This window comes from Rhinatrema bivittatum, chromosome 2 (assembly GCF_901001135.1).
Source record: "Rhinatrema bivittatum chromosome 2, aRhiBiv1.1, whole genome shotgun sequence".
In the NCBI taxonomy this organism is placed as follows: Eukaryota; Metazoa; Chordata; class Amphibia; order Gymnophiona; family Rhinatrematidae; genus Rhinatrema; species Rhinatrema bivittatum.
Window position 1 is genome coordinate 181,899,254 of NC_042616.1, and position 26,430 is coordinate 181,925,683.

Here is a 26,430-nt window from a genome sequence, read left to right on the forward strand (position 1 = left end):
GAACCCAAAAAATACACCCTTCAAAATACAATTCCCCCCCCCCCCTTTTTTTTTTTTAAATTAAACAAAACACAGGGAAAATACAAGTCTTTGTTGAAGACTCTAATGTCAGTTATCCTTAAAGGTAACAACCAAAAAGGAAGTACTTCAATGTTAGTATATACCATTTTTACTTTTAATTTTATGAGTGAGCTTTAGTGCTGGTGCTTCATTGTATATGTAATATACTATATATTGTGTATTCTGTCTTTTAAATAAAACTCTCCTTGATAACCACAGTCCTTAAAGTATTTCGAATCGTCTAAATAAAGTTGTTTTACAAAATATAAATGAAGCCATCCATTTCTAGGACAGCTGTCATCAACTTTTTTTTTTTTTTAATCAATCCACCGCGTTGTAAACAGATTTCTCTAGGCACTGTGAAGCTGCCCGACATTGGCAGTGTTTCAGCAATAAATGCCTGCTTCAGGGGCAGGAGAGGCAATGTGAGGTCGAGCCGAGAAGTGGACGCCACTGCTACATACCGGACCAACCTTAAATAAAACAACTATTTAGACGATTCTAAATACTTTAAGGACTGTGTCTATCAAGGAGAGTTTTTTTTTTAAAAAGACAGAATACACATTATATAGTACATTACATATACAATGAAGCACCAGTACTAAAGCTCACTCATAAAATTAGAAGTGAAAATGGAATATACTAACATTGAGGTACAGGTACTTCTTTTTTGGTTGTTACCCTTAAGGATACCGGACATTAGAGTCTATCCACAAAGACTTAGATTAAACAAACAAAACCTGGGGAAAATACAAGACTACTACAAGGCTTTTCTGGAGAGACATACCACATTCTTGCCACAGGACATCTCTGCAGTACTTGTTCTAGAGGTAGAAAAGAAAGAAAGAATGGAAACAAAAAGGACTGAAAGTATCAGAGAAGATTGAAGGATGAGATTTTTCTCCAAGAGCTCAACGCTGGATGCACTCTGTCTATTTACTGTAGCCTGAAAAAATTGGCTCGTTGATACTACACTGAAGGTCATTTGCAGACAAGAGGGAGACAAATGCTTGAGAGGTATAGAGTACATAGAAACAATTTACAGGCGGAACAGAGCAGTTGACCTTTTCAAAGCATTTTGTGCTAACAGGACACACTGACATTTGACCTTGTGATTTCTGGTGAGCTGACTGCTGGATGCACTGCTTACAGATTGTGGGAGCAGGTGAGCTGAAGCTCTGGTCGTTGGTTGTAGGACAACAGTGATTGCTGGTGAGCTACATAGCTAATGAATTGTATCCAGATGCACGGTGGGGGGAGAAGTTCAATATCAAATGCTTAATTAATCCTAAAACATGGCAGGAAAAAACAAAAACCCTAAAACAAGTCAAGGTAACTTTAGGTGGAGTTTCAAGCTTCTCCTAAGAGTGGACAAGGCACTTCGATTTCAGGGACACAGGGAAATCTGTATGCATTGTGAATATGTTTAACATCAAAGTTACAAAGCTAGTCTTCAGTAAAATTTTCTACAATGTTCAGAGACTGACAAAGAACATCAGCAGACGGTCAATCACTTCCCCCAGCCCCAAATGGATAGTACTGAGGAAATTCATGGATCACCTTCAGAGCGTCATTATAAAGTCCAAGATCTGTGAAGAAAAACAAAAAAAAAAAAAAGAAAAACACATTATGCACCAAGCTAGTCCAAGGCAGCCCTGTGATTTGAACATAAGAACATAATGCAATACTGGGTCAGACCAAGGGTCCATCAAGCCCAGTATCCTGTTTCCAACAGTGGCCAATCCAAGTCACAAATAACTAAACTTTAGATAAATCACAAGCTACTATTGCTTATTTTTAACGAATTCTTCACCTTTGTACATAGCCTCCCCCTTTTCACATAGTTATACCCTCCTCCCCTATCTTATGTTACTCTCAGTTGAATGTACTAACCTAAGTTCCCTGGTTCCTTGTTATACTCTTTTTGTTTTCTGTTCTTTGTAAAGGCCATGCCTAATTTATATTCATTGTTCTAAGTTATCTGTAAACCGATACGATGTGCAAACTGCTGTCGGTATATAAAATCTTTAAATAAATAAAATTAGTTACTGTAATAGCAGTGTATGGATTTATCTCTAGGAACTTATGCAAACCTTTTTTAAACCCAGTTACAGTAACTGCTGTAACCACATCTGGCAATGAATTCCAGAGCTTAACTATTCAGAGTAAAAAAGAATTTACTTCAAATTTTTTTTTTTAAATGAGCTATTTGCTAACTTAACAGAAGGACCAGGGGGCACTCCGTGATCTGAGTGTAACTAACTGATTTACATTAACCTGTTAAAGTCCTTTCATGATTTTGTAGACTTCTATCATATCCACCCCTCAGTTGTCTGTTCTCCAAAATGAACAGCCCTAATCTCTTTAGCCTTTCCTCATAGTGCCATCGTTCCATGCCCCTTATTTTGGTCACACTTCCTGCACTCTCTCTAGTGCAGCCTGAGATGTGGTAACCAGAATTGATATAGTATTCAAGATGCAGTCTCACCATGGAGCGATACAGAGGCATTATGGCATCTTCCGTTTTATTTGCCATTCCCTTCCTAATAATTCTTAACATTGTTTGCTTTTTTGATCGCCACAGTATTCTGAGCCGACAATTTCAATGTATTATCCACTATGATGCCTAGATCTCTTTCCTGGGTAGTAGCTCCTAAGTTAGAACTTAACATTGTGTAGCTACAGTAAGGCTTATTTTCCCCTATATGCATCATTTTGCACTTGTCCACGTTAAATTTCGTCTGCCATTAAGGAAGGCCAATCGTCCAGTCTCGCAAGGTCCTCCTGCAATTCATCACAATCTGCTTGAGATTTAACTACTCTGCATAATTTAGTGTCATCCACAAATTTTTATCTCCTCACTCATTGTACCCCTTTCCAGATCATATATATATATGAATGATCTGGAAAGGGTACGAGTCCAAATACAGATCCCTGAGGCACTCCACTGTGAAAACGGACCATTTAATCCTACTCTCAAATTCCTGTCTTTTAACCAACATGCAGTCCACAAAAGGACAGTCTCCTATCCCATGACTTTAGTTTTCTTAGAAGCTTCAGATGTGGGACTTTGTCGAATGCCTTCTGAAAAGCCAAATACACTAAATCTACAGGTTCACCTTTGTCCATGTTTACTCACCCCTTCAAAAAAATATGAAGGAGATTTGTGAGGCAAGACATCCCTTGGGTAAATCCATGTTGGCTGTGTCCCATCAAACTATGTCTATGTAAATGTTTTGTGATTTTATTCTTTATAACAATTTTCAAGATTTTTCCCAGCACCGAATTCAGACTCACCAGTCTATAGTTTCCCAGATCACCCCTGGAGCCCTATTTAAATATTGGGTTTACATTAGCCATCTTCCAATCTTCAGCTACAACAGATTTTAATGCTAGGTTACATGGTATACACCTTGGGGTGTATACCATCTGATCCAGGTGATTTACTACTCTTCAGTTTGTCAATCTGGCCTACCAGATCTTCCAGGTTCAGTTCTTCTGAAACATTAACCTTGAAAACAGTCCCCGGAATGGGTATCTCCCCGACATCCTCTTCAGTAAACAAAGCAAAGAAATCGTTTAATTTTTCCATAAAAGAAAATTACTTCTTACCTGCTAATTTTCATTCCTGTAGTACTAGGATCAGTCCAGACAGTGGGTTATGTCCCCCGTCCAGCAGATGGAGTCAGAGTAAAGTTTTGAGGGTGCTGGTATATAAGCTGGTGCACCCTCCTAGATCCTCAGTATCGAGAATATCAAAGCCAAGCCAGAAAACTGGACAGAGCAAGAATGATGGATCAAGCCTAAGTGCAACCAAAAATCTGAAAGAGTTAACCAAATTTATGCAACGTGCAATGAGAACTGTCAAACAGAACAACACACAAACAACAACTACCCCCGAAGGGGAAAGAGCAGAGAACAGAAGAACAGGAGAAAATAGTCGAGCAGGTTCACACCGGGTGGGCGTCTGGACTGATCCTAGTACTACAGGAATGAAAATTAGCAGGTAAGAAGTAATTTTCTTTTCCCTGTACGTACAGGATCAGTCCAGACGGTGGGATGTACCAAAGCTTCCCTAAACCGGGTGGGTCCCTGAGAACCCTGCTCGAAGTACCCTGTCCTCAAACGAACCAGCCTCCTCTACTGGTACATGGAGTCTGTAGTGTCTGGAAAAAGTGTGGAGAGACTTCCAAGTCGCCGCCCGGCAGATTTCCTGTATGGAGACGAGTTGGGACTCTGCATGGGAAGTGGCCTGGGCCCGCAAAGAATGCGCCTTGATGCCCGCCGGAGGATCCTTCCCAGAACCAATATAAGCAGCAGCCACCGCCTCCTTGAGCCAGCGCGCGATGGTAGTCTTTGACGCCTGTTTGCCCTTTCTAGCACCGGACCAAAGGACAAAGAGATGATCGGATATCCGAAATTCATTCGTCACCTCCAAGTAGCGAAGAATTGCTCGTTTAACATCCAGACACCGAAGCGCCGCAGGGGCGTCCCCCGGAAAGGCTGGAAGTTCCACCACCTGGTTCAAGTGAAACGAGGAGACCACCTTAGGCAAGAACGAGGGAACCGTTCGCAGAGAGACCCCGGAGTCCGTGAACCGCAGGAAGGGCTCCCTGCACGACAGCGCCTGTAGCTCTGAGATACGCCTTGCCGAGGCTATTGCAACCAGGAAGATCGTCTTTAGGGTGACGTCCTTGATGGAAGCCTGACGCAAAGGCTCGAAGGGGAGCCCTCCCAGAGCACGTAGCACCAAGTTGAGACTCCAGGAGGGGCAGAGAGGACGCACCGGCGGCCGCAAGTGCTCGACTCCCCTGAGGAACCGGGATATGTCCGGATGGGATGACGGATCCGGCCTGCCTGAGGCGCGAGCCAGGGACGCGAGGGCTGACATCTGCACTCGGAGCGAATTGTAGGAAAGACCCTTTTCCAGCCCGTCCTGCAAAAATGCCAGGATGTGATGTCGGGAAGCCGCGGTCGCGAGGGCACCCCGCGCCGAGCACCAAACCTCAAAGACCTTCCAGACCCGCACATAGGCGACCGATGTTGAAGCTTTACGCGCCTTGAGGAGCGTGTCCACCACGGGAATAGCGTAGCCCTTGTTCAGGAGTCCCCTCCTCTCAAAAGCCACGCCGCAAGACAGAAGGGTTCCGCCCGCTCCAAAAATACTGGGCCCTGATGCAGAAGACGTGGAAGGTGCGCGAGTCGAAGTGGACCGTCCACCGACACGCCGAGCAGATCCGCAAACCATGGACGCCGCGGCCATTCCGGAGCCACCAAGATGACCTGACCGCAGTGTCGCTCCACCCTCCGGATCACCTTTCCCACCAGTGGCCAGGGGGGAAAGACGTAGAGTAGAATCTGAGTGGGCCAGGGGAGAGCCAGAGCATCGACGCCTTCCGCGCCGCGCTCCCGTCTGCGGCTGAAGAAGCGAGGAGCCTTTGCGTTGGTGGCGGACGCCATGAGATCCATCGCCGGCGTCCCCCACCGGCGGAAGATGAGCGACATCGCCTCGGAGAGAGACCACTCCCCCGGATCCAAGACCTGACGACTCAGAAAGTCTGCTTGAATGTTGTCCACCCCGGCAATGTGGGACGCCGCCAACTGATCCAGGAAACGCTCCGCCCACGCCATCAGGCGCGCGGCCTCCCACGCGACTAGGCGGCTCTTGGTGCCCCCTTGCCGGTTGATGTACGCCACCGTTGTCGCATTGTCTGAGAGAACTCTAACCGCTCGACCCCTGATCAGAGGCAGGAACTGCACCAGGGCCAGACGGACCGCCCTGGTCTCCAGGCGGTTGATTGACCAGGTCGACTGCTCCGTTGTCCACCGGCCCTGAGCCGAGCTCCTGAGACACACTGCTCCCCAGCTGGACAGGCTGGCATCGGTAGTGACCACTACCCAGTCCGGCGTTTCCAGGGAGCAGCCTTGAGCTAGGTTCCTGGGATCCAGCCACCACCTCAAGCTGTCCCTGGCGGCCGAAGGGAGCGGGAGAACCGCCTGGTAGTCCTGAGAGACTGGTTTCCACCTTGAGAGCAGGGACATTTGGAGAGGCCGCAGGTGTGCAAAGGCCCAGGGCACCAAGCTGATCACGAACGCCATGGAACCCAGGACTTGGAGATAATCCCACGCCGTGTGTGTCGGAAGAGAAGCAAACCGGATGATTTGATCCCGCAGAGATTGAGCCTTGTCCGGATGCAGGAAGACCTTGCCCAGAGCCGTGTCGAAACGCGCTCCCAGGAAATCCAACTGTTGGGCTGGCTGCAGGTTGCTTTTGCTGAAGTTCACCACCCAGCCAAGTGACTGTAGGAAGGACACCACCCTGTCGACCGCCGCCCGTCCCTGCGACAGAGACTTTGCACGAATGAGCCAGTCGTCCAAGTAAGGGTGGACCAAAATGCCCTCCTGCCGGAGAGCGGCCGCTACCACCACCATTATCTTGGTGAAGGTTCTGGGCGCGGTCGCCAGACCGAAGGGCAGAGCCTGGAACTGAAAATGTTGTCCCAAGATCTTGAAGCGAAGAAATCTGTGATGGGCTGGGTGGATCGGGATATGCAGATACGCTTCCGTGAGGTCGAGGGAAGCCAAGAACTCCCCTTGATGCACCGCCGCAATCACAGAGCGGAGTGTTTCCATGCGAAACTTGGAGACCCGGAGCACCTTGTTGATTTCCTTGAGGTCCAGTATGGGACGAAAGGATCCATCCTTTTTGGGAACCACGAAGTAAATTGAATAATGCCCCGAGCCCACCTCTAAGGGGACGGGTGTGATGGCTCCTAGGGTCAACAGCCTGTCCAGCGTTTGTTGCACTCCCAGGCGCTTGAGACTTGCCCCGCAGGGCGAGAAGACGAAGCGGTCCCTGGGCACCCGCACAAAGTCCAACGCGTAACCGTCGCTTAGGATGTCTAGGACCCATTGGTCCGTGGTGATGTTGGTCCATTCCTCGCGAAACAAAGCGATGCGACCTCCAATCCGGGGCAGCGAGGAATGGACTGGCCTGGCATCATTGTGAAGGCTTGCCCGAGGCTCCCGGTGCCGAGGAGTCCCTGGCAGGTCTGCGACCCCGAAAGGGCCGCGTCCACGTCTGCGACCTGGTGGAAGGTGTCCTAGGTCCCTGCGGCCTGGAACCTCGGTAACGCCTCTGGGGGCGGTAACGATTCCTGGAAGTTCCAGGGGACGACCGAAAACCACGCTGCCGGTCCTCAGGCAACCTGTGGACCGAATTTTCCCCCAGGGTCTTTATGATCTGATCGAGGTCTTCGCCGAAGAGAAACCTGCCCTTGAAGGGCAGAGCACCTAGACTCGCCTTGGAAGAGGCGTCCGCCGCCCAATTTCTGAGCCACAGGAGGCGCCGGGCAGAAACAGCCGAGGCCATGGTCCTTGCCAGGACCCTCAGGAGATCGTGCAGGGTATCCGCCCCGTAAGCAATGACCGCCTCCAGACGGTCCGCCTGGGCTGCCTCCTCGGGTGGTAACTGTTGAGAAGTGAGGAGCTGTTGAACCCATCTAAGCCCGGCTCTCTGAGTCAGAGAACCGCAGATAGCCGCCCGGACCCCCAGTGCCGAGACTTCGAAGATCTTCTTGAGGGCGACCTCCAGCTTTCTATCCTGTACATCTCGCAGCGTGGTGCCCCCTGTGACCGGGATGGTAGTTCGTTTCGTGACGGCGGACACCGCTGAATCCACCTTGGGGACCCTAAGAAGATCCAGGAAGTCCCCCGGGAGAGGATAGAGCTTGTCCATCGCCCTGCCGACCCGAAGGGACGCCTCCGGGTTATCCCACTCTCTCACCAGAAGATGGAGAAAAGAATCGTGAATGGGAAAGGTCTTCGCTATGGGGCGCAGGCCTGCCAATACAGGGTCACCCTTGGAGGTAGCGGAGGCTACGGAAGAAGCTGGGGGTCCCGGTGGTTCAATGGGAGGGTCGAGGTCCAGTTCCTTGAGAACGTGAGGGATGAGATCCGCCAATTCCTCCTTGCGAAAGATGCGAAGGACCCGTGGGTCATCGCATTCCAGGTGTGCTGTTACCCCCGAATCATCATCCATCGGGGCCAAGGGGTCGCCCCCCGGATCCGGTGAGGGCGACGGGCCACCTAGGAAAAGTGGTATACTCAAGGGCCCCTTGGCGCCCCCCCCTACGGCCCCCGGTACCGATGTTGCAGCACCCGAGGGTCTGGGGGCCTTGGCGGGGGGAGGAGAGAAAGCCACCCCCCCCCCCCCGAGGACTCAGGCTCTGCAAATAAGCCTGGTGCATAAGTACCACGAAGTTCGCCGAAAAACTGAGCGGCCCTGCCGAGGGCGGAGGCATGGGGTCCCTGGAGGGTCCGGCCGAGGAAGGCAGAGGCCCCGAATCCAAGATCGGGGGCGCGGAAGGCAGAAATTCGTCCGGCGGCTCCTCAGGGTCTGAGCCCACGCCGCCCTCTAACTCTAAGATGGCCGCCGCTCCCGCCAAGGACGGGGGCGGGGCCATCCCCCGAGGCTCGCGGCGCTCCGAGCACGGCAGCGAGGTTGTCGGCGGGACGGCCCCCGCTTCACCCCCGGAAGGGCATCGACCACACAGACCGTCCCTCGAGGCGCCGTGACTCGGACCGCCGCAGGACGGGCAGCGAGCGCGCTGCATCGCGCGAGGCCCGAATCAGACGCAGCAGCCCAAGCACGCAGCAAGCGAAGATTGCGGCGCGGGGAGAGCGGCTCGCCGTGCCCTCAACCACCACCCAAACACCCTCAACCCCGGGGGCGGCAGGGGAATGGGACCTCCTTGCCGCCTGCGGCCCCGGGGAATGAACGTCGCAGGGCCGCGGGGGAGGTGAGTCGCCGCGAGGGAAAAAGGAGGGGAGAGGCTGGCCCCACCAGCATCCACCTCAGGCTGCGCCGAACCTGTGCTGAAAGGAAAAAGAAACACAGATAACCCGCTTCCCCCAGCTTACCCCTCAAGAATACAAGGAGCGCGAGAGACAACAGAGCAGGTAAGACAGTCCTGATGGCAGGATCAGCAAAGGGGCCAAGGGAACCGGTTTCCCTCTGGCAGGAACAAAGTTTCCTTCTTCCTTTTCTTTTTTTTTTTTTTTTTTTTTAACAAACTTGATCCATCAATCGAAAGATAGAGAAATCAGTAAAAATATAGCGGAAAACCACTAGCTAGGGGAAACCATGAGATCCCCTCCTCACATCTGCTGGAGTCAGAGAGATACTGAGGATCTAGGAGGGTGCACCAGCTTATATACCAGCACCCTCAAAACTTTACTCTGACTCCATCTGCTGGACGGGGGACATAACCCACCGTCTGGATTGATCCTGTACGTACAGGGAATGGCCTTTTCTTCCCCAACTGCCCCTTTAACCCCTCGATCCTCTAATGGTCCAACAGATTCCCTTCGCAGGCTTTCTGCCCATTCTGTGTAAGTTCAGAACACTGGAGTTCTGGTAATTTTTACAGCACCTCTCAGTGTGTCAGAAAAAAAAGCTAGATTGATAATTCTAACAATAGTTATTTTTATGATTTACATTAAAATATTAGTCACAAGGATGGTAACTTTCAGAAGCTCACACAGGAAATGCATGCAAGTTACACTAGTTTTCAAGTCTATGATGAAAATTATCCTGTCTACCCTGAACAAGTTACATCTGCTATTTGATCAGCAGAAACATTTCCTGAAAACTCATTGCACATACTGTCAAATTTTAGAAGGTCTGCAAGAAATCCAAACTGTGGTCCCAGGAAGGCCTCTGCTGGGTCTGGGTAAATGACGCACACAGTTAAGGAAGACAATTTTGTGAAGACCACTTCTGTACATAGAACACAAATTTACACAGAAATCTTAAAAAATTATCCCCCAAAGGGGTAAGAAACACTGGAAAGAAACATAACGAAGACTTTCAATATTGCTGCGATTTCAAACACCTCTTGTCAAAGGCATTTGAAATCTTTCGCTTACCAAAAGTAGTCTTCTCTTCTCGGAATGGAATATATGACACCCCCATGATAGTTGCTTTGGGTGTAACTCTTCCCACTACTTCAATGACTCCAGAGATCTCCTCTTCTAGCTAGGTAAGGTAATCAAGAATTATTATTATTAAAATAAAGTACCTTTTATCTGAAATGGTTAGGACCAAAGTCATTCTAGATAATGAACTCCACCTAACACCTAATGCCAGCAATTCTAGCCTCCTCCCCCCCAGCAGCACTGCAGCCGATATTGCTGGCTTCCCTACTAGGCAGTCCTAACTCTGCTCACTGTTTGGCACCATCAGTGTTCCAGGGCTCTCCAGGCTCCAATTCTCTCCCACTTAGCTGCCACCACATGCTTCCTTCATCTCTTCTCTGTGCTAATGGCCATAAATGCTCATGGTCAGCTTTCTAATTTAAACTGGTTCTACCACATTAGACAGCTTGACCACCCGATCCCTCTGATTTTAAAGAAAAATGTGAACATGGTTTTTCCTGATAAAGGAATATGGCCCAGAGCCTGCAATTTTTTTTCTTCAGACCTGTGAGCAATCAGGCCATTTGTTAATGCACAAAATATAAGAAAGCTCTTATGGCTTTACTACATGAAAATGCACAGGCTTATACTATATGAAAACCTCAAGATCCCAGCCAGTCAGTTTTCAGAATTTCTATAATGAATAAGCATGCATGAAATAGCGGCACTGCATGCAGATCATATGGCAAATTTATTGCGGATATTCTGAAAACTTGACTTGGCTGACATATCATTCCTGCTTCAGTTAGTCTGTCCTGGCTGCATATTCATTGGCACTTGAAATTTACGTTAGACACTAACCTTCTGGGCATCTCATGGGAAAGCATCTAAATTAAGGCAGCTACTTCAAATTTACACCCCTGCAAGAAGGCTGAGATCTGAAGACAAAATGATGCAGGTTGTCCCTCCTGTACATCAGATCTATGAGTGTTATTGGACTAAATTTTATTTTATCCACTGGACCAAGGCTGCGAAAAGTCATTACCTTTAGATGTATAGTTGAAAATGATTATTTGGTCTTTAGGGAAAAACAAAAAAATTTTTCTTTCAACAAGCTTTTCAGCAGGTATTTAGCTGATCTGTTTATTTGTACTGTACTGAATTTTTCTTTTGTGGTTAGATGCATCTTATGATAAATATTTGTTATTGAATGTTTTAGGATCAGGTTTTTTTGGTTACTCACTATAAGCTCAACTAGAATTGGCAGGATACAAATTTTAATAAATAAATCAATAAATCTGTTTTGGGAACATTTATTTACAGATGTTCAGTGCAAAGTGGTCACTTCCCTTGTGGCACCTGTCTCTTGTTCTCTCTTCTCTAAACGATGCCACAGGCAGATTTCAAAGCTTTTTGGTTTAAGAAAATTTAGTTCCCAATAGTAACACCTAGAAACTCTAAGCATGCTCCACGAAGGCTTTAGTTTCATCTACTCCAAGTCCACCCCCAACATAAAGGTAAGCAAAGGAAAATTCAAGAGGATTGACATACGATTAGAGTATATGGTATTCGGCACAATCCCAGAGAAGAAAAAATAGACAGTCCTTGTATCTCACATGGGAATTGTATATGGTCTTCAATAAATCTATTTTCATTTTAAAATTTCCCTTTTTATAGTATATTACTTAGGGTTCAAAAAACCCACATGCAGCAAGTTACCCAGACTGAGAAGAGATTTCCACCAAAGGAGAGTTGCAGCAGCTGCTGGCTGAGCAAGGCCCAGAATAGAACTGTGGACACTGCTGGCCATATCCTGGAGCAAGAAAAGACACAGCAGCTGCCACTGTTTGCGAAGGCAGGATCTGAGCTGAGATGCAGCTGCTGCTATCAATGGTGAGGCCCAGAGCTGCCCTCCAGTAGAAGGAGAGCGACTGAAAGGGGGGGGAGGGGGGGGAAAGAAGCTAGAATAGGGGAGCATGCCAAGAAAAAGGGAGAAAGACTGCTTGGGAAGAAGACGAAGTAGACAGAAGCAGGAAGAGGGGAGCATACCTGGAAAAAACAAAGCAAAAAAGGAAAAGCAGCTAAAATATAAATCTAAAAAATTATAGATAAAAAAAATCAAAGTAAGAAGATCACCTGTAAAACCCCAAAATACCAAGCAAAACAAAATTAAAAATAAAGTCAAAAAGAAAAAAAATATTTATGATGCCTAAAACTTTGGGGCTGGTGTCTTAAGATTTTTAAATTCTTTTCCACCCCCTCATCCTCCACAACAGCCAGCCTAAGTGACCCAAGATCCCCTACACTGCACAGAAATGTATGCTCACCATCTCACATGTCATCACCTGCACTATGCTGATTTTATGATTAGAATGATATTGCATCTATAGGAAATCATGTCCTCCTTGTCCATGATGTGCAGTACTGGGAAATGCCTACTGAAGCCAGGCAGAAATAAAGCTAGAGACTGCATCCCAGCATTCAACACAGCTAATGAGTGTCATAGCAACAGTAAAGCAAAGCCTATCATTTCAAAGTTAGTGTCCTCCACTCCATCCCCAAATGAAGATGAGCCACTAAGCTTATATTTTCCCACCATACTTGTTACTACTAATTTGCAATTGTGTAGTACCCCTATGGGTTGGCCAATAGATGTCACCAAGTCCCTGCTTAGAACTTTACAACTATGAGCTTTCCATCCCATTCTGCCCCTCCCAACTTAGAAGGTTTGGATTGGACGCCTTGTCCTATTTAGTGCAGCCATGTTGGGAATCATTTTGCGTTAGCATCAGAGCAGTGAGGATGCAATTTCCCCATTCCCGTAGACTGGCAAGGACTCTTGTAATAGTAATTTCATATGCCTCTGAGGAAGCGTTTATCACGAAACACCGGCCGTGTATGGCTGTGGTTATCACCTTACAAAGAGACTGCTGGTTATACTTCTCTCATGGATTAGAGTTGAAGTTTATAAAGACTTTTAAAGAAAAGATATAAAAAAAACATGATAAATATTTTTGAGATTTAATAAAAAAAAAAAAGATTTTTCCTTTTGAAAGTGATGGTGAATGATTATAAGACGGGTTGGGTTCTTGTTTAGAAATCACGTTGTCAGGCTTGCTGACAGTCACTTAGGCTATTTTCTCTATTTATTTTTTTTGGTTTCCCTCATTGTTTCCAGATTTCAATTACCCCAATATTGACTGGGTAAATGCATCATCAGGACATGCTAGAGAGATAAAGTTCCTGGATGGAATAAATGACAGCTTTATGGAGCAATTGGTTCAGGAACAGACAAGAGAGGGAGCAGCTTTAGATCTAATTCTCAGTGGAGCACAGGATTTGGTGAGAGAGGTAACTGTGGTGAGGCCGCTTGGCAATAGTGATCATAATATGATCAAATTTGAATTAATGGCTGGAAGGGGGGACAGTAAGCAAATCCACGGCTCTTGTGCTAAACTTTCAAAAGGAAAACTTTGATAAAATGAGAAAAATAGAAAAAAACTGAAAAGGAACAGCTACAAAGGTAAAAAGTGTGCAAGAGGCATGGTCATTGTTAAAAAAAAAAATACCATCCTAGAAGCACAGTCCAGATGTATTCCACACATTAAGAAAGGTGGAAAGAAGGCAAAACGATTACCGGCATGGTTAAAAGGGGAGGTGAAAGAAGCTATTTCAGCCAAAAGATCTTCATTCAAAAATTGGAAGAAGGATCCAACAGAAGAAAACAGGATAAAGCATAAACATTGGCAAGTTAAATGTAAGACATTGATAAGACAGGATTTGAAAGGAAGTTGGCCGTAGAGGCAAAAACTTTTAAAAATATATCTGAAGCCGAAAGCCGTGAGGGAGTCAGTTGGACCTATAGATGATAGAGGGGTTAAAGGGGCAATTAGAGAAGATAAGGCCATCGCGGAAAGATTAAATTATTTTTTTGCTTCAGTGTTTACTGAAGAGGATGTTGGGGAGGTACCCGTACTGGAGAAGGATTTCATGGGTAATGATTCAGATGGACTGAACCAAATCACGGTGAACCTAGAAGATGTGGTAGGCCTGACTGAAACTGAAGAGTAGTAAATCACCTGGATCGGATGGTATACACCCCAGGGTTCCGAAGGAATTAAAAAATGAAGTTTCAGACCTATTAGTAAAAATTTGTAAACTATCATTAAAATCATCCATTGTAACTGAAGACTGGAGGATGGCTAATGTAACCCAATATTTAAAAAGGGCTCCAGGGGCGATCCGGGAAACTACAGACCGATTTAGCCCGACTTCAGTGCCAGGAAAAATAGTGGAAAGTGTTCTAAATATCAAAATCACAGAACAGAGAAAGACATGGTTTAATGGAACAAACTCAGCATGGCTTTACCCAAGGCAAGTCTTGCCTCACAAATCTGTGTCACCTTTTGAAAGAGTTAAACATATAGATAAAGGTGAACCGTAAAGATGTAGTGTATTTGGATTTTAAGAAGGCATTTGACAAAGTTCCTCATGAGAGGCTTCTAGGAAAAGTAAAAAGTCATGGGATAGGTGACGATGTCCTTGCGTGGATTACCAACTGGCTAAAAGACACGAAACAGAGAGTAGAATTAAATGGACAATTTTCTTAGTGGAAGGAAGTGGACAGTGGAGTGCCTCAGGAATCTGTATTGGGACCCTTACTTTTCAATGTATTTATAAATGATCTGGAAAGAAATAAGACGAGTGAGGTAATCAAATTTGCAGATGATACAAAATTATTCAGAGTAGTTCAATCACAAGCGGATTGTGATAAATTGCAGGAAGACTTTGAGAGACTGGAAAATTGGGATAAGTGCAAGGTGATGCATATAGGGAAAAGTAACTCATGCTATAGTTACACAATGTTAGGTTCCATATTAGGACCTACCACCCAAGAAAGATCTAGGCGTCATAGTGGATAACACATTGAAATAGTCGGTTCAGTGTGCTGCAGCAGTCAAAAAAAAAAGCAAACAGAATGCTGGGAATTATTAGAAAGGGAATGGTGAATAAAACAGAAAATGTCATAATGCCTCTATTGCTCCATGGTGAGACTGCACCTTGAATACTGTGTACAATTCTGGTTGCCGCATCTCAAAAAAAAGATATAATTGCAATGGAGAAGGTACGGAGAAGGGCGACCAAAATGATAAAGGGAATGGAACAGCTCCCCTATGAGGAAAGACTAAAGTGGTTAGGACTTTTCAGCTTGGAGAAGAGATGGCTGAGGGAGCATATGATAGATGTGTTTAAAATCATCAGATGTCTAGAACAGGTAGATGTGAATCGGTTTAGTCTTTCAGATAATAGAAAGACTAGGGGGCACTCCATGAAGTTAGCATGTGGCACATTTAAAACTAATCGGAGAAAGTTCTTCTTCACTCAATGCACAATTAAACTCTGGAGTTTGTTGCCAGAGATTGTGGTTAGTGCAGTTAGTATAGCTGTGTTTAAAAAAAGGATTGGAGGAGAAGTCCATTACCTGCTATTAAGTTCACTTAGAAAATAGCCACTGCTATTAGTAGCAACAGTAACATGAAATAGACTTAGTTTTTAGGTACTTGCCAGGTTCTTATGGCCTGGATTGGCCACTGTTGGAGATAGGATGCTGGGCTTGATGGACCCTTGATCTGACCCAGTATGGCATGTTATGATAGTAAAGCAAGAGTCAGACAGCCAGTATTTGGATATGGTTGTGTGGAGGTTTTTGACTTACCCCTTTCTCCACAGGGTTCCAGGCCTGATATAACCTAGTTCCAAATTCTAGAGACGTCACCAGTACCAACATCAAGAAGTAAAGGATCAAAATTTTGGAGTTTCCCCACTCAGATCTCCACACCATGGAACCTGGACAGGCTAGGTAATCATGAATAAACTGGACTTAGGTAGGACAATTCTGTGTTTGATTAGACTCCCGCCAATAGGATTCCCGTTTGGCCCACCAGGAGAGCTTTTTACACATTAAAGTTACCATGGGAAGTTTTACCTAGATACCTGAGATAAAGGACACTGAACCAGATGAGAACTCCTTTGTACAGTCGGCTGTAAATAAAGAATTAGTAAACATTTAACACCCAGCGCCTTCTCCTGCCTGGTCTGGATAGAGGATAAAGATAGAGAGCTTCCCCCTACAAAAAGGATTCCACCCTGGCACAGAGAGTTTGAGTATGGGTGTTAATTGCTAGCTGGAGCAGCCCTGAAGGAAAAAAAAAACCCATATGTCTGTGTGCCCTTGGAACTTAAAACCCCCAGTAAAGGTTACAATTGATTACTGTAATGAATCTATAAAAAATACAGTCATTCACTTTAAAACAATGTCTATTAAAGCCAATCACTTTATAATTAAAATGATTTGCATTTGAATTATGATTCGGTATGTATCAGTGGCAACCTAACATGCATAATGCACAAGTAAATATTTGATCTAATGCACTTTAAGTAATCCCATGATCAAAAAGTAACATTCTATATAAATTCTAACCAAATATAGTATGAAAACATACAGGTTCACCAAGCTCAACTGTCACAGTTTTGCCTTCTCCATCTGAAAGATTGAATTGTGTCCCAGTCGGATGAACCTAAAATGGAGCGGGGGAAAAAAAAAAAAAAAAAAGTTATGCACCCTCTTTTGGCCAATTTGATTCCCCCAGATCTAGGACAGTCCCTGTAAAATCATGCTTTGACTAACAGGCATTGTGCTGGGCTAGTGCTGTGTGGTGCCTTAAGGCAGGACAACTGAAGTGCAGTAAAACGTCTGCTGTATTTGCACTTTTTAAAATTTTCATTCACCCACCATATTCACAAAAAAGTATAAATCAAAACAAATTTCACAAAGTTGGTAGAATTTAGAAGAAGCAAATCAAATACAGACTCCTATACCAACTACAGAAGCCAAGCCCACAATAAAGTGGGGCTGGGGGAGAAGATAAGAAAATATCAGAAGTTAAAAGTTAAAAAGAAACTAAAATTACCCAAGGATAAAAAGTAAATGGTGCCTAATCCAATTGTCTGAATGTAATTCAAATGGTCACCATTACAAGGACATAAGAAAACGTGTTCAATTCACACTTGATTATCTTGTAGAAACCACTAAATGCAAATAGTCTAGAGAAACAAAGTTATTCTCTTTAAAACTGACAAAATACTTACTTATAAGCACCCCTTTTTTCTATGTAAGGTAAAATATTTTTATATACCAATTTTCCATATACAGTGGGCCCTTGGGTTACGAACTTAATTAGTTCCAGAGGGTTGGTTGTAACCCAAGTTGGTTGTAAGTCAAGACTATTTTTTCCATAGAAAACAATCGGAAAACCAATAATGTGTTCTGAACCTTCGAAAAGCACCCTTTGTCTAAACATTTCTCATAAAAAATGGTTGTATAAGGTCATTAATTACCAGAAACACCAATACTTCCCTAGTACACTCACCAAAAGGTTATAAAATGTGCTTAGTCTATCAGAAACAACAATTCAAGTTTATTTTTCTATATTTATTTATAAGTTATCTTTGGTTTGCAGGAAGGGAGGAAGGGGAAGCAAACAGCATCGGGGGACGAAATGGAAGGTGGTTATTGTTCAGAAGGAGAGTCCCATTCCATAAGAACATCTGGAATCTGGCTCTCTGGTGTCCTTTCTTTCCTTGGGGGGAGTCTGTAGCTCACTAAGACCTGCTTCTGGCTCACTTGGTCTCAACCTTTTCTCAATTAAAAACTGGTCTAAGGTTGTCTGTTTCTGTCTTTTTTTCCCCAACACTGTCCTGTAGTATGACATGACATTATCATTAAGCAAGTGAATGCAATGATTGGCTTTTCTTCTGTCTGGGTGGGTCTTCTCTACAAATGTTTGTAGCTCTGTCCATTTTTTTAGGATTTCCTTGATTCTAGAAGAGGAAATTTGCTGCCTGGCATTTTCTTTTCTTCCTGGGTAATGTATGTTCTCTTAGGCATTTTCTTCCAGAATAGTCCAGTTTCATCACAGTTGAAAACTTGCTGACAGGAAAAGCCATTTCTCTGTGTCATTGCTTCGAAGTGGGGTATGTAGTTTTCAGCAGCCTTTTTATCTGAACTGGCAGCTTCACCATGCCTAGTTACGCTATGAACCCCCGTTCTTGCTTTAAAATTGTGAAACCACCCCTTACTGGCACGAAATATTTCACTGTGTTCACTTGGTAATGGCTTATCCTTTACGATATCTGCATTTATAGCCCTAGCTTTTTCACAGATTAGACATTCAGACAGGCAATCACCTGCCATCTGCCTTTCATTTATCCATACTAGCAATAGGCTTTCTACCTCATCTATCACTGTTGATCATTGCTTGGTAATTTGAGTGACACCTCTAGCCACACTAACTTCCTGTACAAATCTTTTCTTTGTAAGATTGTGGAAATGGTGGATTTTGACATGCTGTATATGAGAGCAAGATCGTTCACTCGAACGCCACTCTCAAATTTCTGCACAATTTCCTTCTTCTTTTCAATAGTTATTGATTTCTTTATCTTTGGGGCCATTTTAACACTTCTTTGGTGTTCTGCAGGGAGAAGAAATAAAAGAAAAAAGAAATCTAGAAAGGTGTACAGTATAACCAAAAAACACTAACCCCAGACACTCTTTTCCCCCTTCCTACCAATGTTTATAAGAACATCTATGGCCTCCAGAAACTGTTCTGTACCTTGCCAGCTGACTGCTGGCCCACCGATGCTGTTTGCATTTCCGTGCCGGGTCTGCCCACGTGCAACACTAGCCATCCAATCTCTGTTTAAATCCCGCCTTCCAAGACCAAAAAAATGCAATAGGCAGCACCAGGCCAATTACAACCAATCCGAGGGAAAAAAAAAAAAAAAAGACTGCATGCACGTGGCACACAGGTTGTAACCCGAAACCGAAAATTGTATTTGTAACTCAAAATTTGTTCGCAACCCGAAACCTTGAATGTTGGTCATAACCCGAGCCATTCGTAACCCAAGGGACCACTGTAATTGGAAAGTGTGTACAATGAACAATTTTTTTTTTCTTTTTTTTTTTTTTTTTTAAAGCCAACAAACCTTATTCCATAAAACAAAGGCAAATACATATATGAACTACACAACATAAAAGGCTATTAAGGAGAAGCTAAAGCAAATTCCTCAGAAAATTAAAAGAAATCACTAATTGAAAAAGCTAGCACTCAGAATAATAGTCAGCGGGATACTCAGAAAACCTGTGTAAACATCCAGATTTTTTACGTTTCCTTAATTTTAGGAAGCTGTTTTTCAAGCTGTACCTCTAAAGGCAAGGCATTCCACAATAATGGTGCCCAATACTGAAAAGATGACTATCTTGTATTTTCAAACCTTATTTCGAAAGGTGGTGGAAGCCTAAACAGTTCTTGCTGTGAGGTCCTTAATGTTCTTATAGGTTTGTACCTGTCTAAAAGTTCTGTCACATATCAAGGGAGTCTTCCATACAATGCTCTATAAGTGAGACAAAATTTTAAATTGAATGCTCACTTGCATTGGCAACCAATGTAATTCCTATAATCAGAGATACATGCTCCTATTTTGCGGTGCCAAAACTTACCCTGGCCACAGCATTTTGTAATAATTTCTTCCTTCTTAGTAAGATCTCACAAATTCCAATGTATAATATAACTACCACATGCTGCCCCAACAGAAGAAAAGCCTTCCAGCAGAGCAGGGTAAATCTAGCCTCATCAGGAACAACTTTCACAGAATGATCACAAAGAAGGACATTTCTAACTTTGAAATATAATCTAAGTAAGTCAAATGTTATCCAATTCAAGACAGAAAGTGACCAGTGATGTGGCGCTTGTCAATCTCTTCCACCAAACTTTCCAGAAAGGCTGACAAGTCCAGATGACACCCCCCACCCACTTTTCTGGATTTTCCTCTAGGCAGACAGAACATAATATAAGATATGCCATACTGGGTCAGACCAAGGGTCCATCAAGCCCAGTACCCTGTTTCCTACAGTGGCCAATCCAAGTCACAAGTACCCAAGCATTAAATAAATCTCAAGCTACTATTGCTTATTAATAAGTTTATGGATTTTTCCTCTAGGAACTTATCCAAACCTTTTTTTTTTAAACTCAGTTACATTAAATGCTGTAACTACATCCTGTGGCAATGAATTCCAGAGATTAACTATGCGCTGAGTGAAAAAAATTCCTTTGATTTGTTTTAAATGTGCTACTTGATAATAGGACTAGGGGGCACTCCATGAAGTTATCAGAGAGTAAATGGAGAAATTACTTACCTGATAATTTTGTTTTCCTTAGTGTAGATAGATGAACTCAGGACCAATGGGTATTGTGCTCTCCTGATAGCAGATGGAGACGGATTTCAAAGCCGACGTCAGCCTACACAGACCGTGCAGCATGCTTAGCTCTTCAGTATTCTCCTCGAAAAGCCAGTGTGGATATATGTTGCTTGATACTGGATTACACTTGAGTATACTTGATTAACTTTGAACAGGTTCAACTAAACTTTTTGGCACTGGAGACCGCCGGTGCACTGAAACAATAAACGCCGACACCTAGGTAACTGTGGGTATCTTAACATAAAGGTAGGCCAAGGCTTACCCGAACAGTCTCGAGATAGAGAACTTCGGATATCAATTTCTGGAGCAGCCATGGGCGGGATGCCAAGTCCATCTGTCTACCCTAAGGAAAATGAAATTATCAGGTAAGTAATTTCTCCATTTCCTAGCGTGTAGCCAGATGGACTCAGGACTAATGGGATGTACAAAAGCTACTCCCCTACCGGGTGGGAGACTGCCCATGGCCCACTTAGTGTTGCACTTGCGAAGGCTATATCCTCCCTGGCCTAGACATCCAGGCGGTAGAACCTGGAGAAGGTGTGTAGGGAGGACCATGTCACCTCCCGACAGATCTCGGCTGGCGAAAGCAGCCTGGTTTCAGCCCAGGAGACTGCCTGGGCTCTTGTAGAATGCACCTTGACCTGTAGAGGTAATGGTTTTCCTCTCTATGTAGGCAGCATTAATGACTTCTTTGATCCAGCCGGCTATGGTCGCCCGCAATGCCGCTTCTCCTTGTTTCTTTCCGCTGTGAAGAATGAACAGGTGATCAGTTTTGCGCAAGGATTCCAATCTCTTGAGGTATTGGACTAGGATTCTGCCGACATTCAGGTGGCGAAGGAGGCATGAGTCTTCCGAATCTCTGTGTTCATCTGGTGATGGTAAGGATATGGTCTGGTTCATATGGAACTGGGAAACCACTTTCGGAAGGAAGGATGGTACAGTACGCAGCTGTATGGTGCCTTGGGTGAACCTGAGGAATGGTTCTTGACAGGATAATGCTTGAAGTTCGGAGATATGCCGAGCTGAGCATATTGCGATCAAGAATGCAGTCTTTAAGGTCACGAGGCATAGGGACAGGTCTCTTGTTGGTCTGAAGGACTCCCCTGCTAGGAAGTCTAGTACTAGGTTGAGGTTCCATTGAGACACCAGCCACTTTAGAGGTGGCCGGAGTTGTTTAACTGCTTTCAGGAAGCGAGACACATGGTTTCTTTATTCTTTGTTAGGTGAGGGTCAGCACATGTGATTCAGGTGAGGTTTTCTGCTGGCATGTAGTTTTTGTGTAGGGCTCTATAGCAGCCTGGCTTAGTCCGTTTTCCTAATAGGAGGTTTATTGGTGTCTTAAGGCCTGGTGTAATATTTTCAGTGTTGCCTTTTCTTAGGTAAGGAGGTTACTTGTTAAGTGCTTGCAATTGGTGCTGTTTTGGTGTGGGAAGTTTACTATTTATGTAATTTCTGTTCAGACAGAATACGTATCTTTTCCTTGTGCCATTTTAAACAAAAATAATTACCAGACCTTTACTTTTTATTTCCGCTGTGAATTGTAATGAGCAGTGTGTCACACATGTGAGCGTGGCCTGTCAGGTGTGTCACGATGGGAAAAAGGTTGAGAACCACTGGTGTATACTACAGTCCACCAAACCAAAATGAGACGGTCAGTGAAATGGTAAGAGAAATTAGGGAAGCTAAACAAATCTGGTAATGCAGTAATAATGGGAGATTTCAGTTACCTCAAAATTGACCGGGTAAAGGTAACATCAGGAAATGTTAGAGATAAAGTTCCTGGATGCAATAAATGAGTTTTAGTGAATAATACATTGAAATTGTCAGCTCACTGTTCTGTGGTGGTCAAAAAAGCAAACAATGTTAGGAATTATTAGGAAGGGAATGGTGAATAAAACAGTGGACGTCACTATCCATCTGTATTGCTCCATACGGGGACTGCACCTTGAATACTGTGTGCAATTCTGGTCGCCACATCTCAAAAAAGATATAGTTGCACTAGAGAGAGTACACAAAAGGGTATTCAAAATGGTAAAGGGGGTGGAATAGCTCCCCTATGAGGAAAGTAAAGAAGTTAGGGCTGTTCAGCTTGGAGAAGAGATGGCTGAGGAGGAATATGATAGAGGTCTACAGAATCATGAAAGAACTTGAAGAGGTAAATGTAAATTGGTTATTTTACTCTCTCAGACAATAAAAGGACTAGGTGGCACTCCCTGAAGTTAGCAAGTAGCTCATTTAAAATCAGAAAATTCTTTTTCACAGAGCACAAGCTCTGTACTTTATTGTTAGAAAGATGTGGTTATGGCAGTTAATGTAACTGGGTTTAAAAAAGGTTTGACTAAGTTCCTAGAGAAGTCCATAAACTATTGATCAATAAGGAATAGTAGCTTGGGATCTATTTAACATTTGGGATCTTGCCAAGTACTTGATTGGCTACTGTTGGAAACAGGATGCTGGGCTTGATGGACCCTTGGTCTGACCCAGTATAGCATGTTCTTCTTTCTTAGGATGAGTTGATAAGTCTCAGGTCCAAAGCGGACGGCATCAAACAGGCCAGAGCAAAAACTTGAGCCTTGAGGGAGTTGAGAGATAACCCCTTCTGCATGCCATCCTGTAGGAATTCTAGGGTCGTGGGAATCTTGGATGTCCTCGGAAGGAGGGCACAGTCTTCACATCAGGCTTCAAATACTCTCCAGATCCGCATGTAAGACAGATGTGGAGAACTTGCGAGCTCGGAGCAGGGTGTCAATCATGGCTTTTGAGTAGCCATGCTTCTTTAGGTTAGTCCTCTCAAGGGCCATACTGTAAGAGAGAATCGAGCCAGGTCTTCATGGGAGAACGGTCCCTGCTGAAGAAGGTCCCTGTATGGCGGTAGACGCAGAGGATTTCCCGCCAATAGTCTTCACATGTCTGCGTACCATGGCCTTCTTGGCCAACCCGGGGCGACTAGTAGGACTAGGCCCCTGTGGTGCTCTATCTTGTGAATGACCCTGCCCAGTAGCGGTCAGGGTGGGAAGGCATACAGGAGGTCTTCCTCTGGCCAATTCTGAACGAGAGAGTCGATTCCTTGAGACTGTGGTTCTTGTCTGTGGCTGAAGAATCTGGGGACTTGGGCATTGTGACGAGTTGCTAGGAGGTCCATGGCTGGGGGACCCCATCGATTCACTATCATCTGGAAGGAGTAACAAGGAACCGTTAGCTGGGTGGGAAAATCTAGAGGAAGCAGAAAAGCAATGGGGAAAAATTTAAAAGGAGATATTGTAAGGGCAACTAAGAATATAAATTGCCCTTATAAAATTCCATGCTGGGTCATCAAGCCCACCATTTTGTCTGACAGTGGCCAGACTGGGTCACAAATACCCATCAGATCCCAAATAGTTGATGTACTTCTTGTTTCAGATGCCCAGGGATAAGTAGGGGCTTTTCCAAGTCTACCTAGCTAATAAATGGTTTATTAAATGTTCCTTCAGTAACTTACCCAACCCTCTTTTAAATCCCTCTATGTTAGTTGCCTTGACCATGTCCTTCGGCAACAGATTCCATGCATATAGTGAAAAAAAAACACTTCCTACTATTTGTTTTTAATCTGCCAATTGCTAGTTTCATGGAGCTAGTGCTTGAAAGGGTAAATAACTGTTCCCTATTTACCTGTTCCACTCCACTCATTTTATACATTTCAAAACTAAAGAGCCCTAATCTATTTAGCCTATCATCATAAGGGAGTTTTTCCATTCCCTTTTATCATTTTTGCCAGCCTTCTCTATCTTTTTTTATGTCTACCATGTCTTTTTTGATGTGTGGTGATGGAAAGGGAGGAAATGCTCTGAGGGCTAGATTTTAAAAGCCCTGCGCACGTAAATCCTGCTGGAGGGGGCGTGTCCGGAGGTCGGGCCGGGAGGGCGGCCTGTGCTGGGGAATGCCCAGGCGGCGCGTGCAAGTTACGGCTGCCTCAAGCAGGTGTAACTTGCACAACAAAGGTAGGAGGGGGAAGGTGGGGGGACGCGGAGGGAACGGAGGCTGGCTGTGCGGCTCGGTACATGCAGGTTGCCGATTTTGCGCAGCCTTGTGCGCGCCGACCCCGGATTTTATAAGATACACACAGCTACGCGCGTATCTTATAAAATCCGGCATACTTTTGTTTGTGCCGGTTGCGCATACTTTTTAAAGATCTACCTCTGAGTGTGCGCTATACTTACAGCTTCCCTCCTCAACACCACCTCAGAGGGCAGGGTCCCCAGGCAAGCGGCACAATTGCAAACTTCCAAAAAAAAATGTGCCAGTATTGACACTTTTGGGAACCCTGACACCTGCTTTTCTCCCTTACCCAGCATTTCAAGGCAACCAAAGGGTCAAACATGATATACCATCCCTCCTCACTTCAGCAAACTCTGAGGGGCTTCTTGGCTCAGCAAAATCCAAGGAGGGTCCTTTTCCTCCTGCATGCTTAATGATTTAAAATGTTTTGTGTGGCCTTTCCTCTGAAAAGTTTGGGGACACCTACCGGTACTTTAGATGAAAGGCAGGATAAGAGTGAGATGATGGATAATTAATACATCCAAGGTACATTGGCTTCTATCAACGGAAAAGAGGCTATTGAAGAAGGGGGTCATTGGATAAGGGTGAAGGGAATAATCTAAGGAAATATTTCTTTACAGAAAAGATGGTGGATAAATGGTGTAGTTGCCAATGGAGGTGATGGAAAAGGACAGACTTCAGAAAAGCATGAGACAGGCTCGGGGGATCTCTGAGAGAATGGTAGGGACTGAAGAGCTGAATGGTTGACTTGGAAGAGCAATCAGCCATATGGTCTATCATTATGTTTCTATATAAATCATGGTTTATGCACTGAAGGCACTATGTGCATGCAGGAAGCCTGTTTTTCTGTATATACATGGTTTATGTGCATAAATCATGTTTTTAGGCACATAAGCATTTTCTTTGTGCATATTTTTGGCTTTGTATGCATTTTTCAGCTCCTGATGCATTAGCTTATAGCACTGGAAGTTAAATTTTATTAAGTGTTAAAAACTGATTTTCAGAATGCAGATTAAACATACAGCTTATATCAATCCTCAGTTTAAGGTATGCACTAAAAACCAAATGTAACTCCCAATGCTTAAGCTTATAGATAGGAGTTAAAAAAATATAACCTGAAAATATGTGCAGAAACAATTTGCATAAAACATGATATATATATATATATATATATCACAAATATATTTGCACAAATGCTTTTTGCACAGTTAAGCCAATGAACCTCCCGTTAGCACAGGATTTGCACGATAGACCTCGAACCTATACGTATATTATTTGCATCAACAGTAAAGTTTGCACACAAAAACACGTGCACTCTACTGAGCGCACCTTATTACAATAATCCCTGAGAAAAATGCTCTCAACTTTGGTTCCCAGAGAGCCACGAACAGGTCTGGTGTTCCGGCTGTTGACCGTAAGAGTGCTATGCTTTCAAATCATATGTCTGCAAACACAGCAAATGAATGTTTATTATAGTATCCTAAAGCCCAGCCCCGTCCGCAAATCTTGCACACAATCCGGGAATTAGAAGCGGCTATGTTCTTGTGGGTCCTTAACTCTTGGCAAAAATACGGGAGGGCGAGGCTGCAGCGTGGGGAACCTACCTTCGCTCACAGCCGAAGATGCCACCCAATCCCCAGCCAAACGGGACCTCCAGGGGCGCCCCACTCAGCTGCTCTGCCTGTCACCTACAAACAGGGACATGGTCAGTGCCTCCGTGCGGAGGAGGAGGAGGAGGACCGAAGATGCCAAAGGAGCCTGCGCCAGTTACCTTCTCTACGCGGCCCACGAAGCAGACGGCGCGGCCGATGAAGCTCGACAGCATAGCGCCGTTCACCCGGCTCCGAGCCTCCCCGAGGATATCGCTCATTGCCACTATTGTTTAATAGCTACCTTTCCCGCCAAAGTGGCGAATTTATAGACGCGTTTTTCACGTTACTATGGCTGCAGTAAGACACAATTCTTAATTCCACATTCAGCTCTGGCGGGAACTGCCGGAGGAGGGTGGACGTTGCTCTGCGCCTGCGCCTGAACCGGGCGCTATCACATGCTGCTTCCAGCGAGAGCTTCCGGGCATGCGATTGTTGTTTCCGGTCCCG

The 26,430-nt window shown here is 44.7% G+C and overlaps 1 protein-coding gene across 1 annotated transcript; it reads right to left on the minus strand.

Annotated features, from left to right (window-relative positions):
• Positions 1–295: 295 nt before the first annotated feature.
• Positions 296–26,345, minus strand: RPA3 (replication protein A3). The gene is made up of 4 exons (XM_029588950.1): positions 26,103–26,345; positions 16,482–16,556; positions 9,991–10,099; positions 296–1,649 (listed from the first exon to the last, which is right to left on the minus strand). Exons 1-4 carry the CDS (start codon positions 26,199–26,201, stop codon positions 1,567–1,569), a joined length of 366 nt encoding a protein of 121 aa, XP_029444810.1. The 5' UTR covers positions 26,202–26,345; the 3' UTR covers positions 296–1,566.
• Positions 26,346–26,430: the final 85 nt, after the last annotated feature.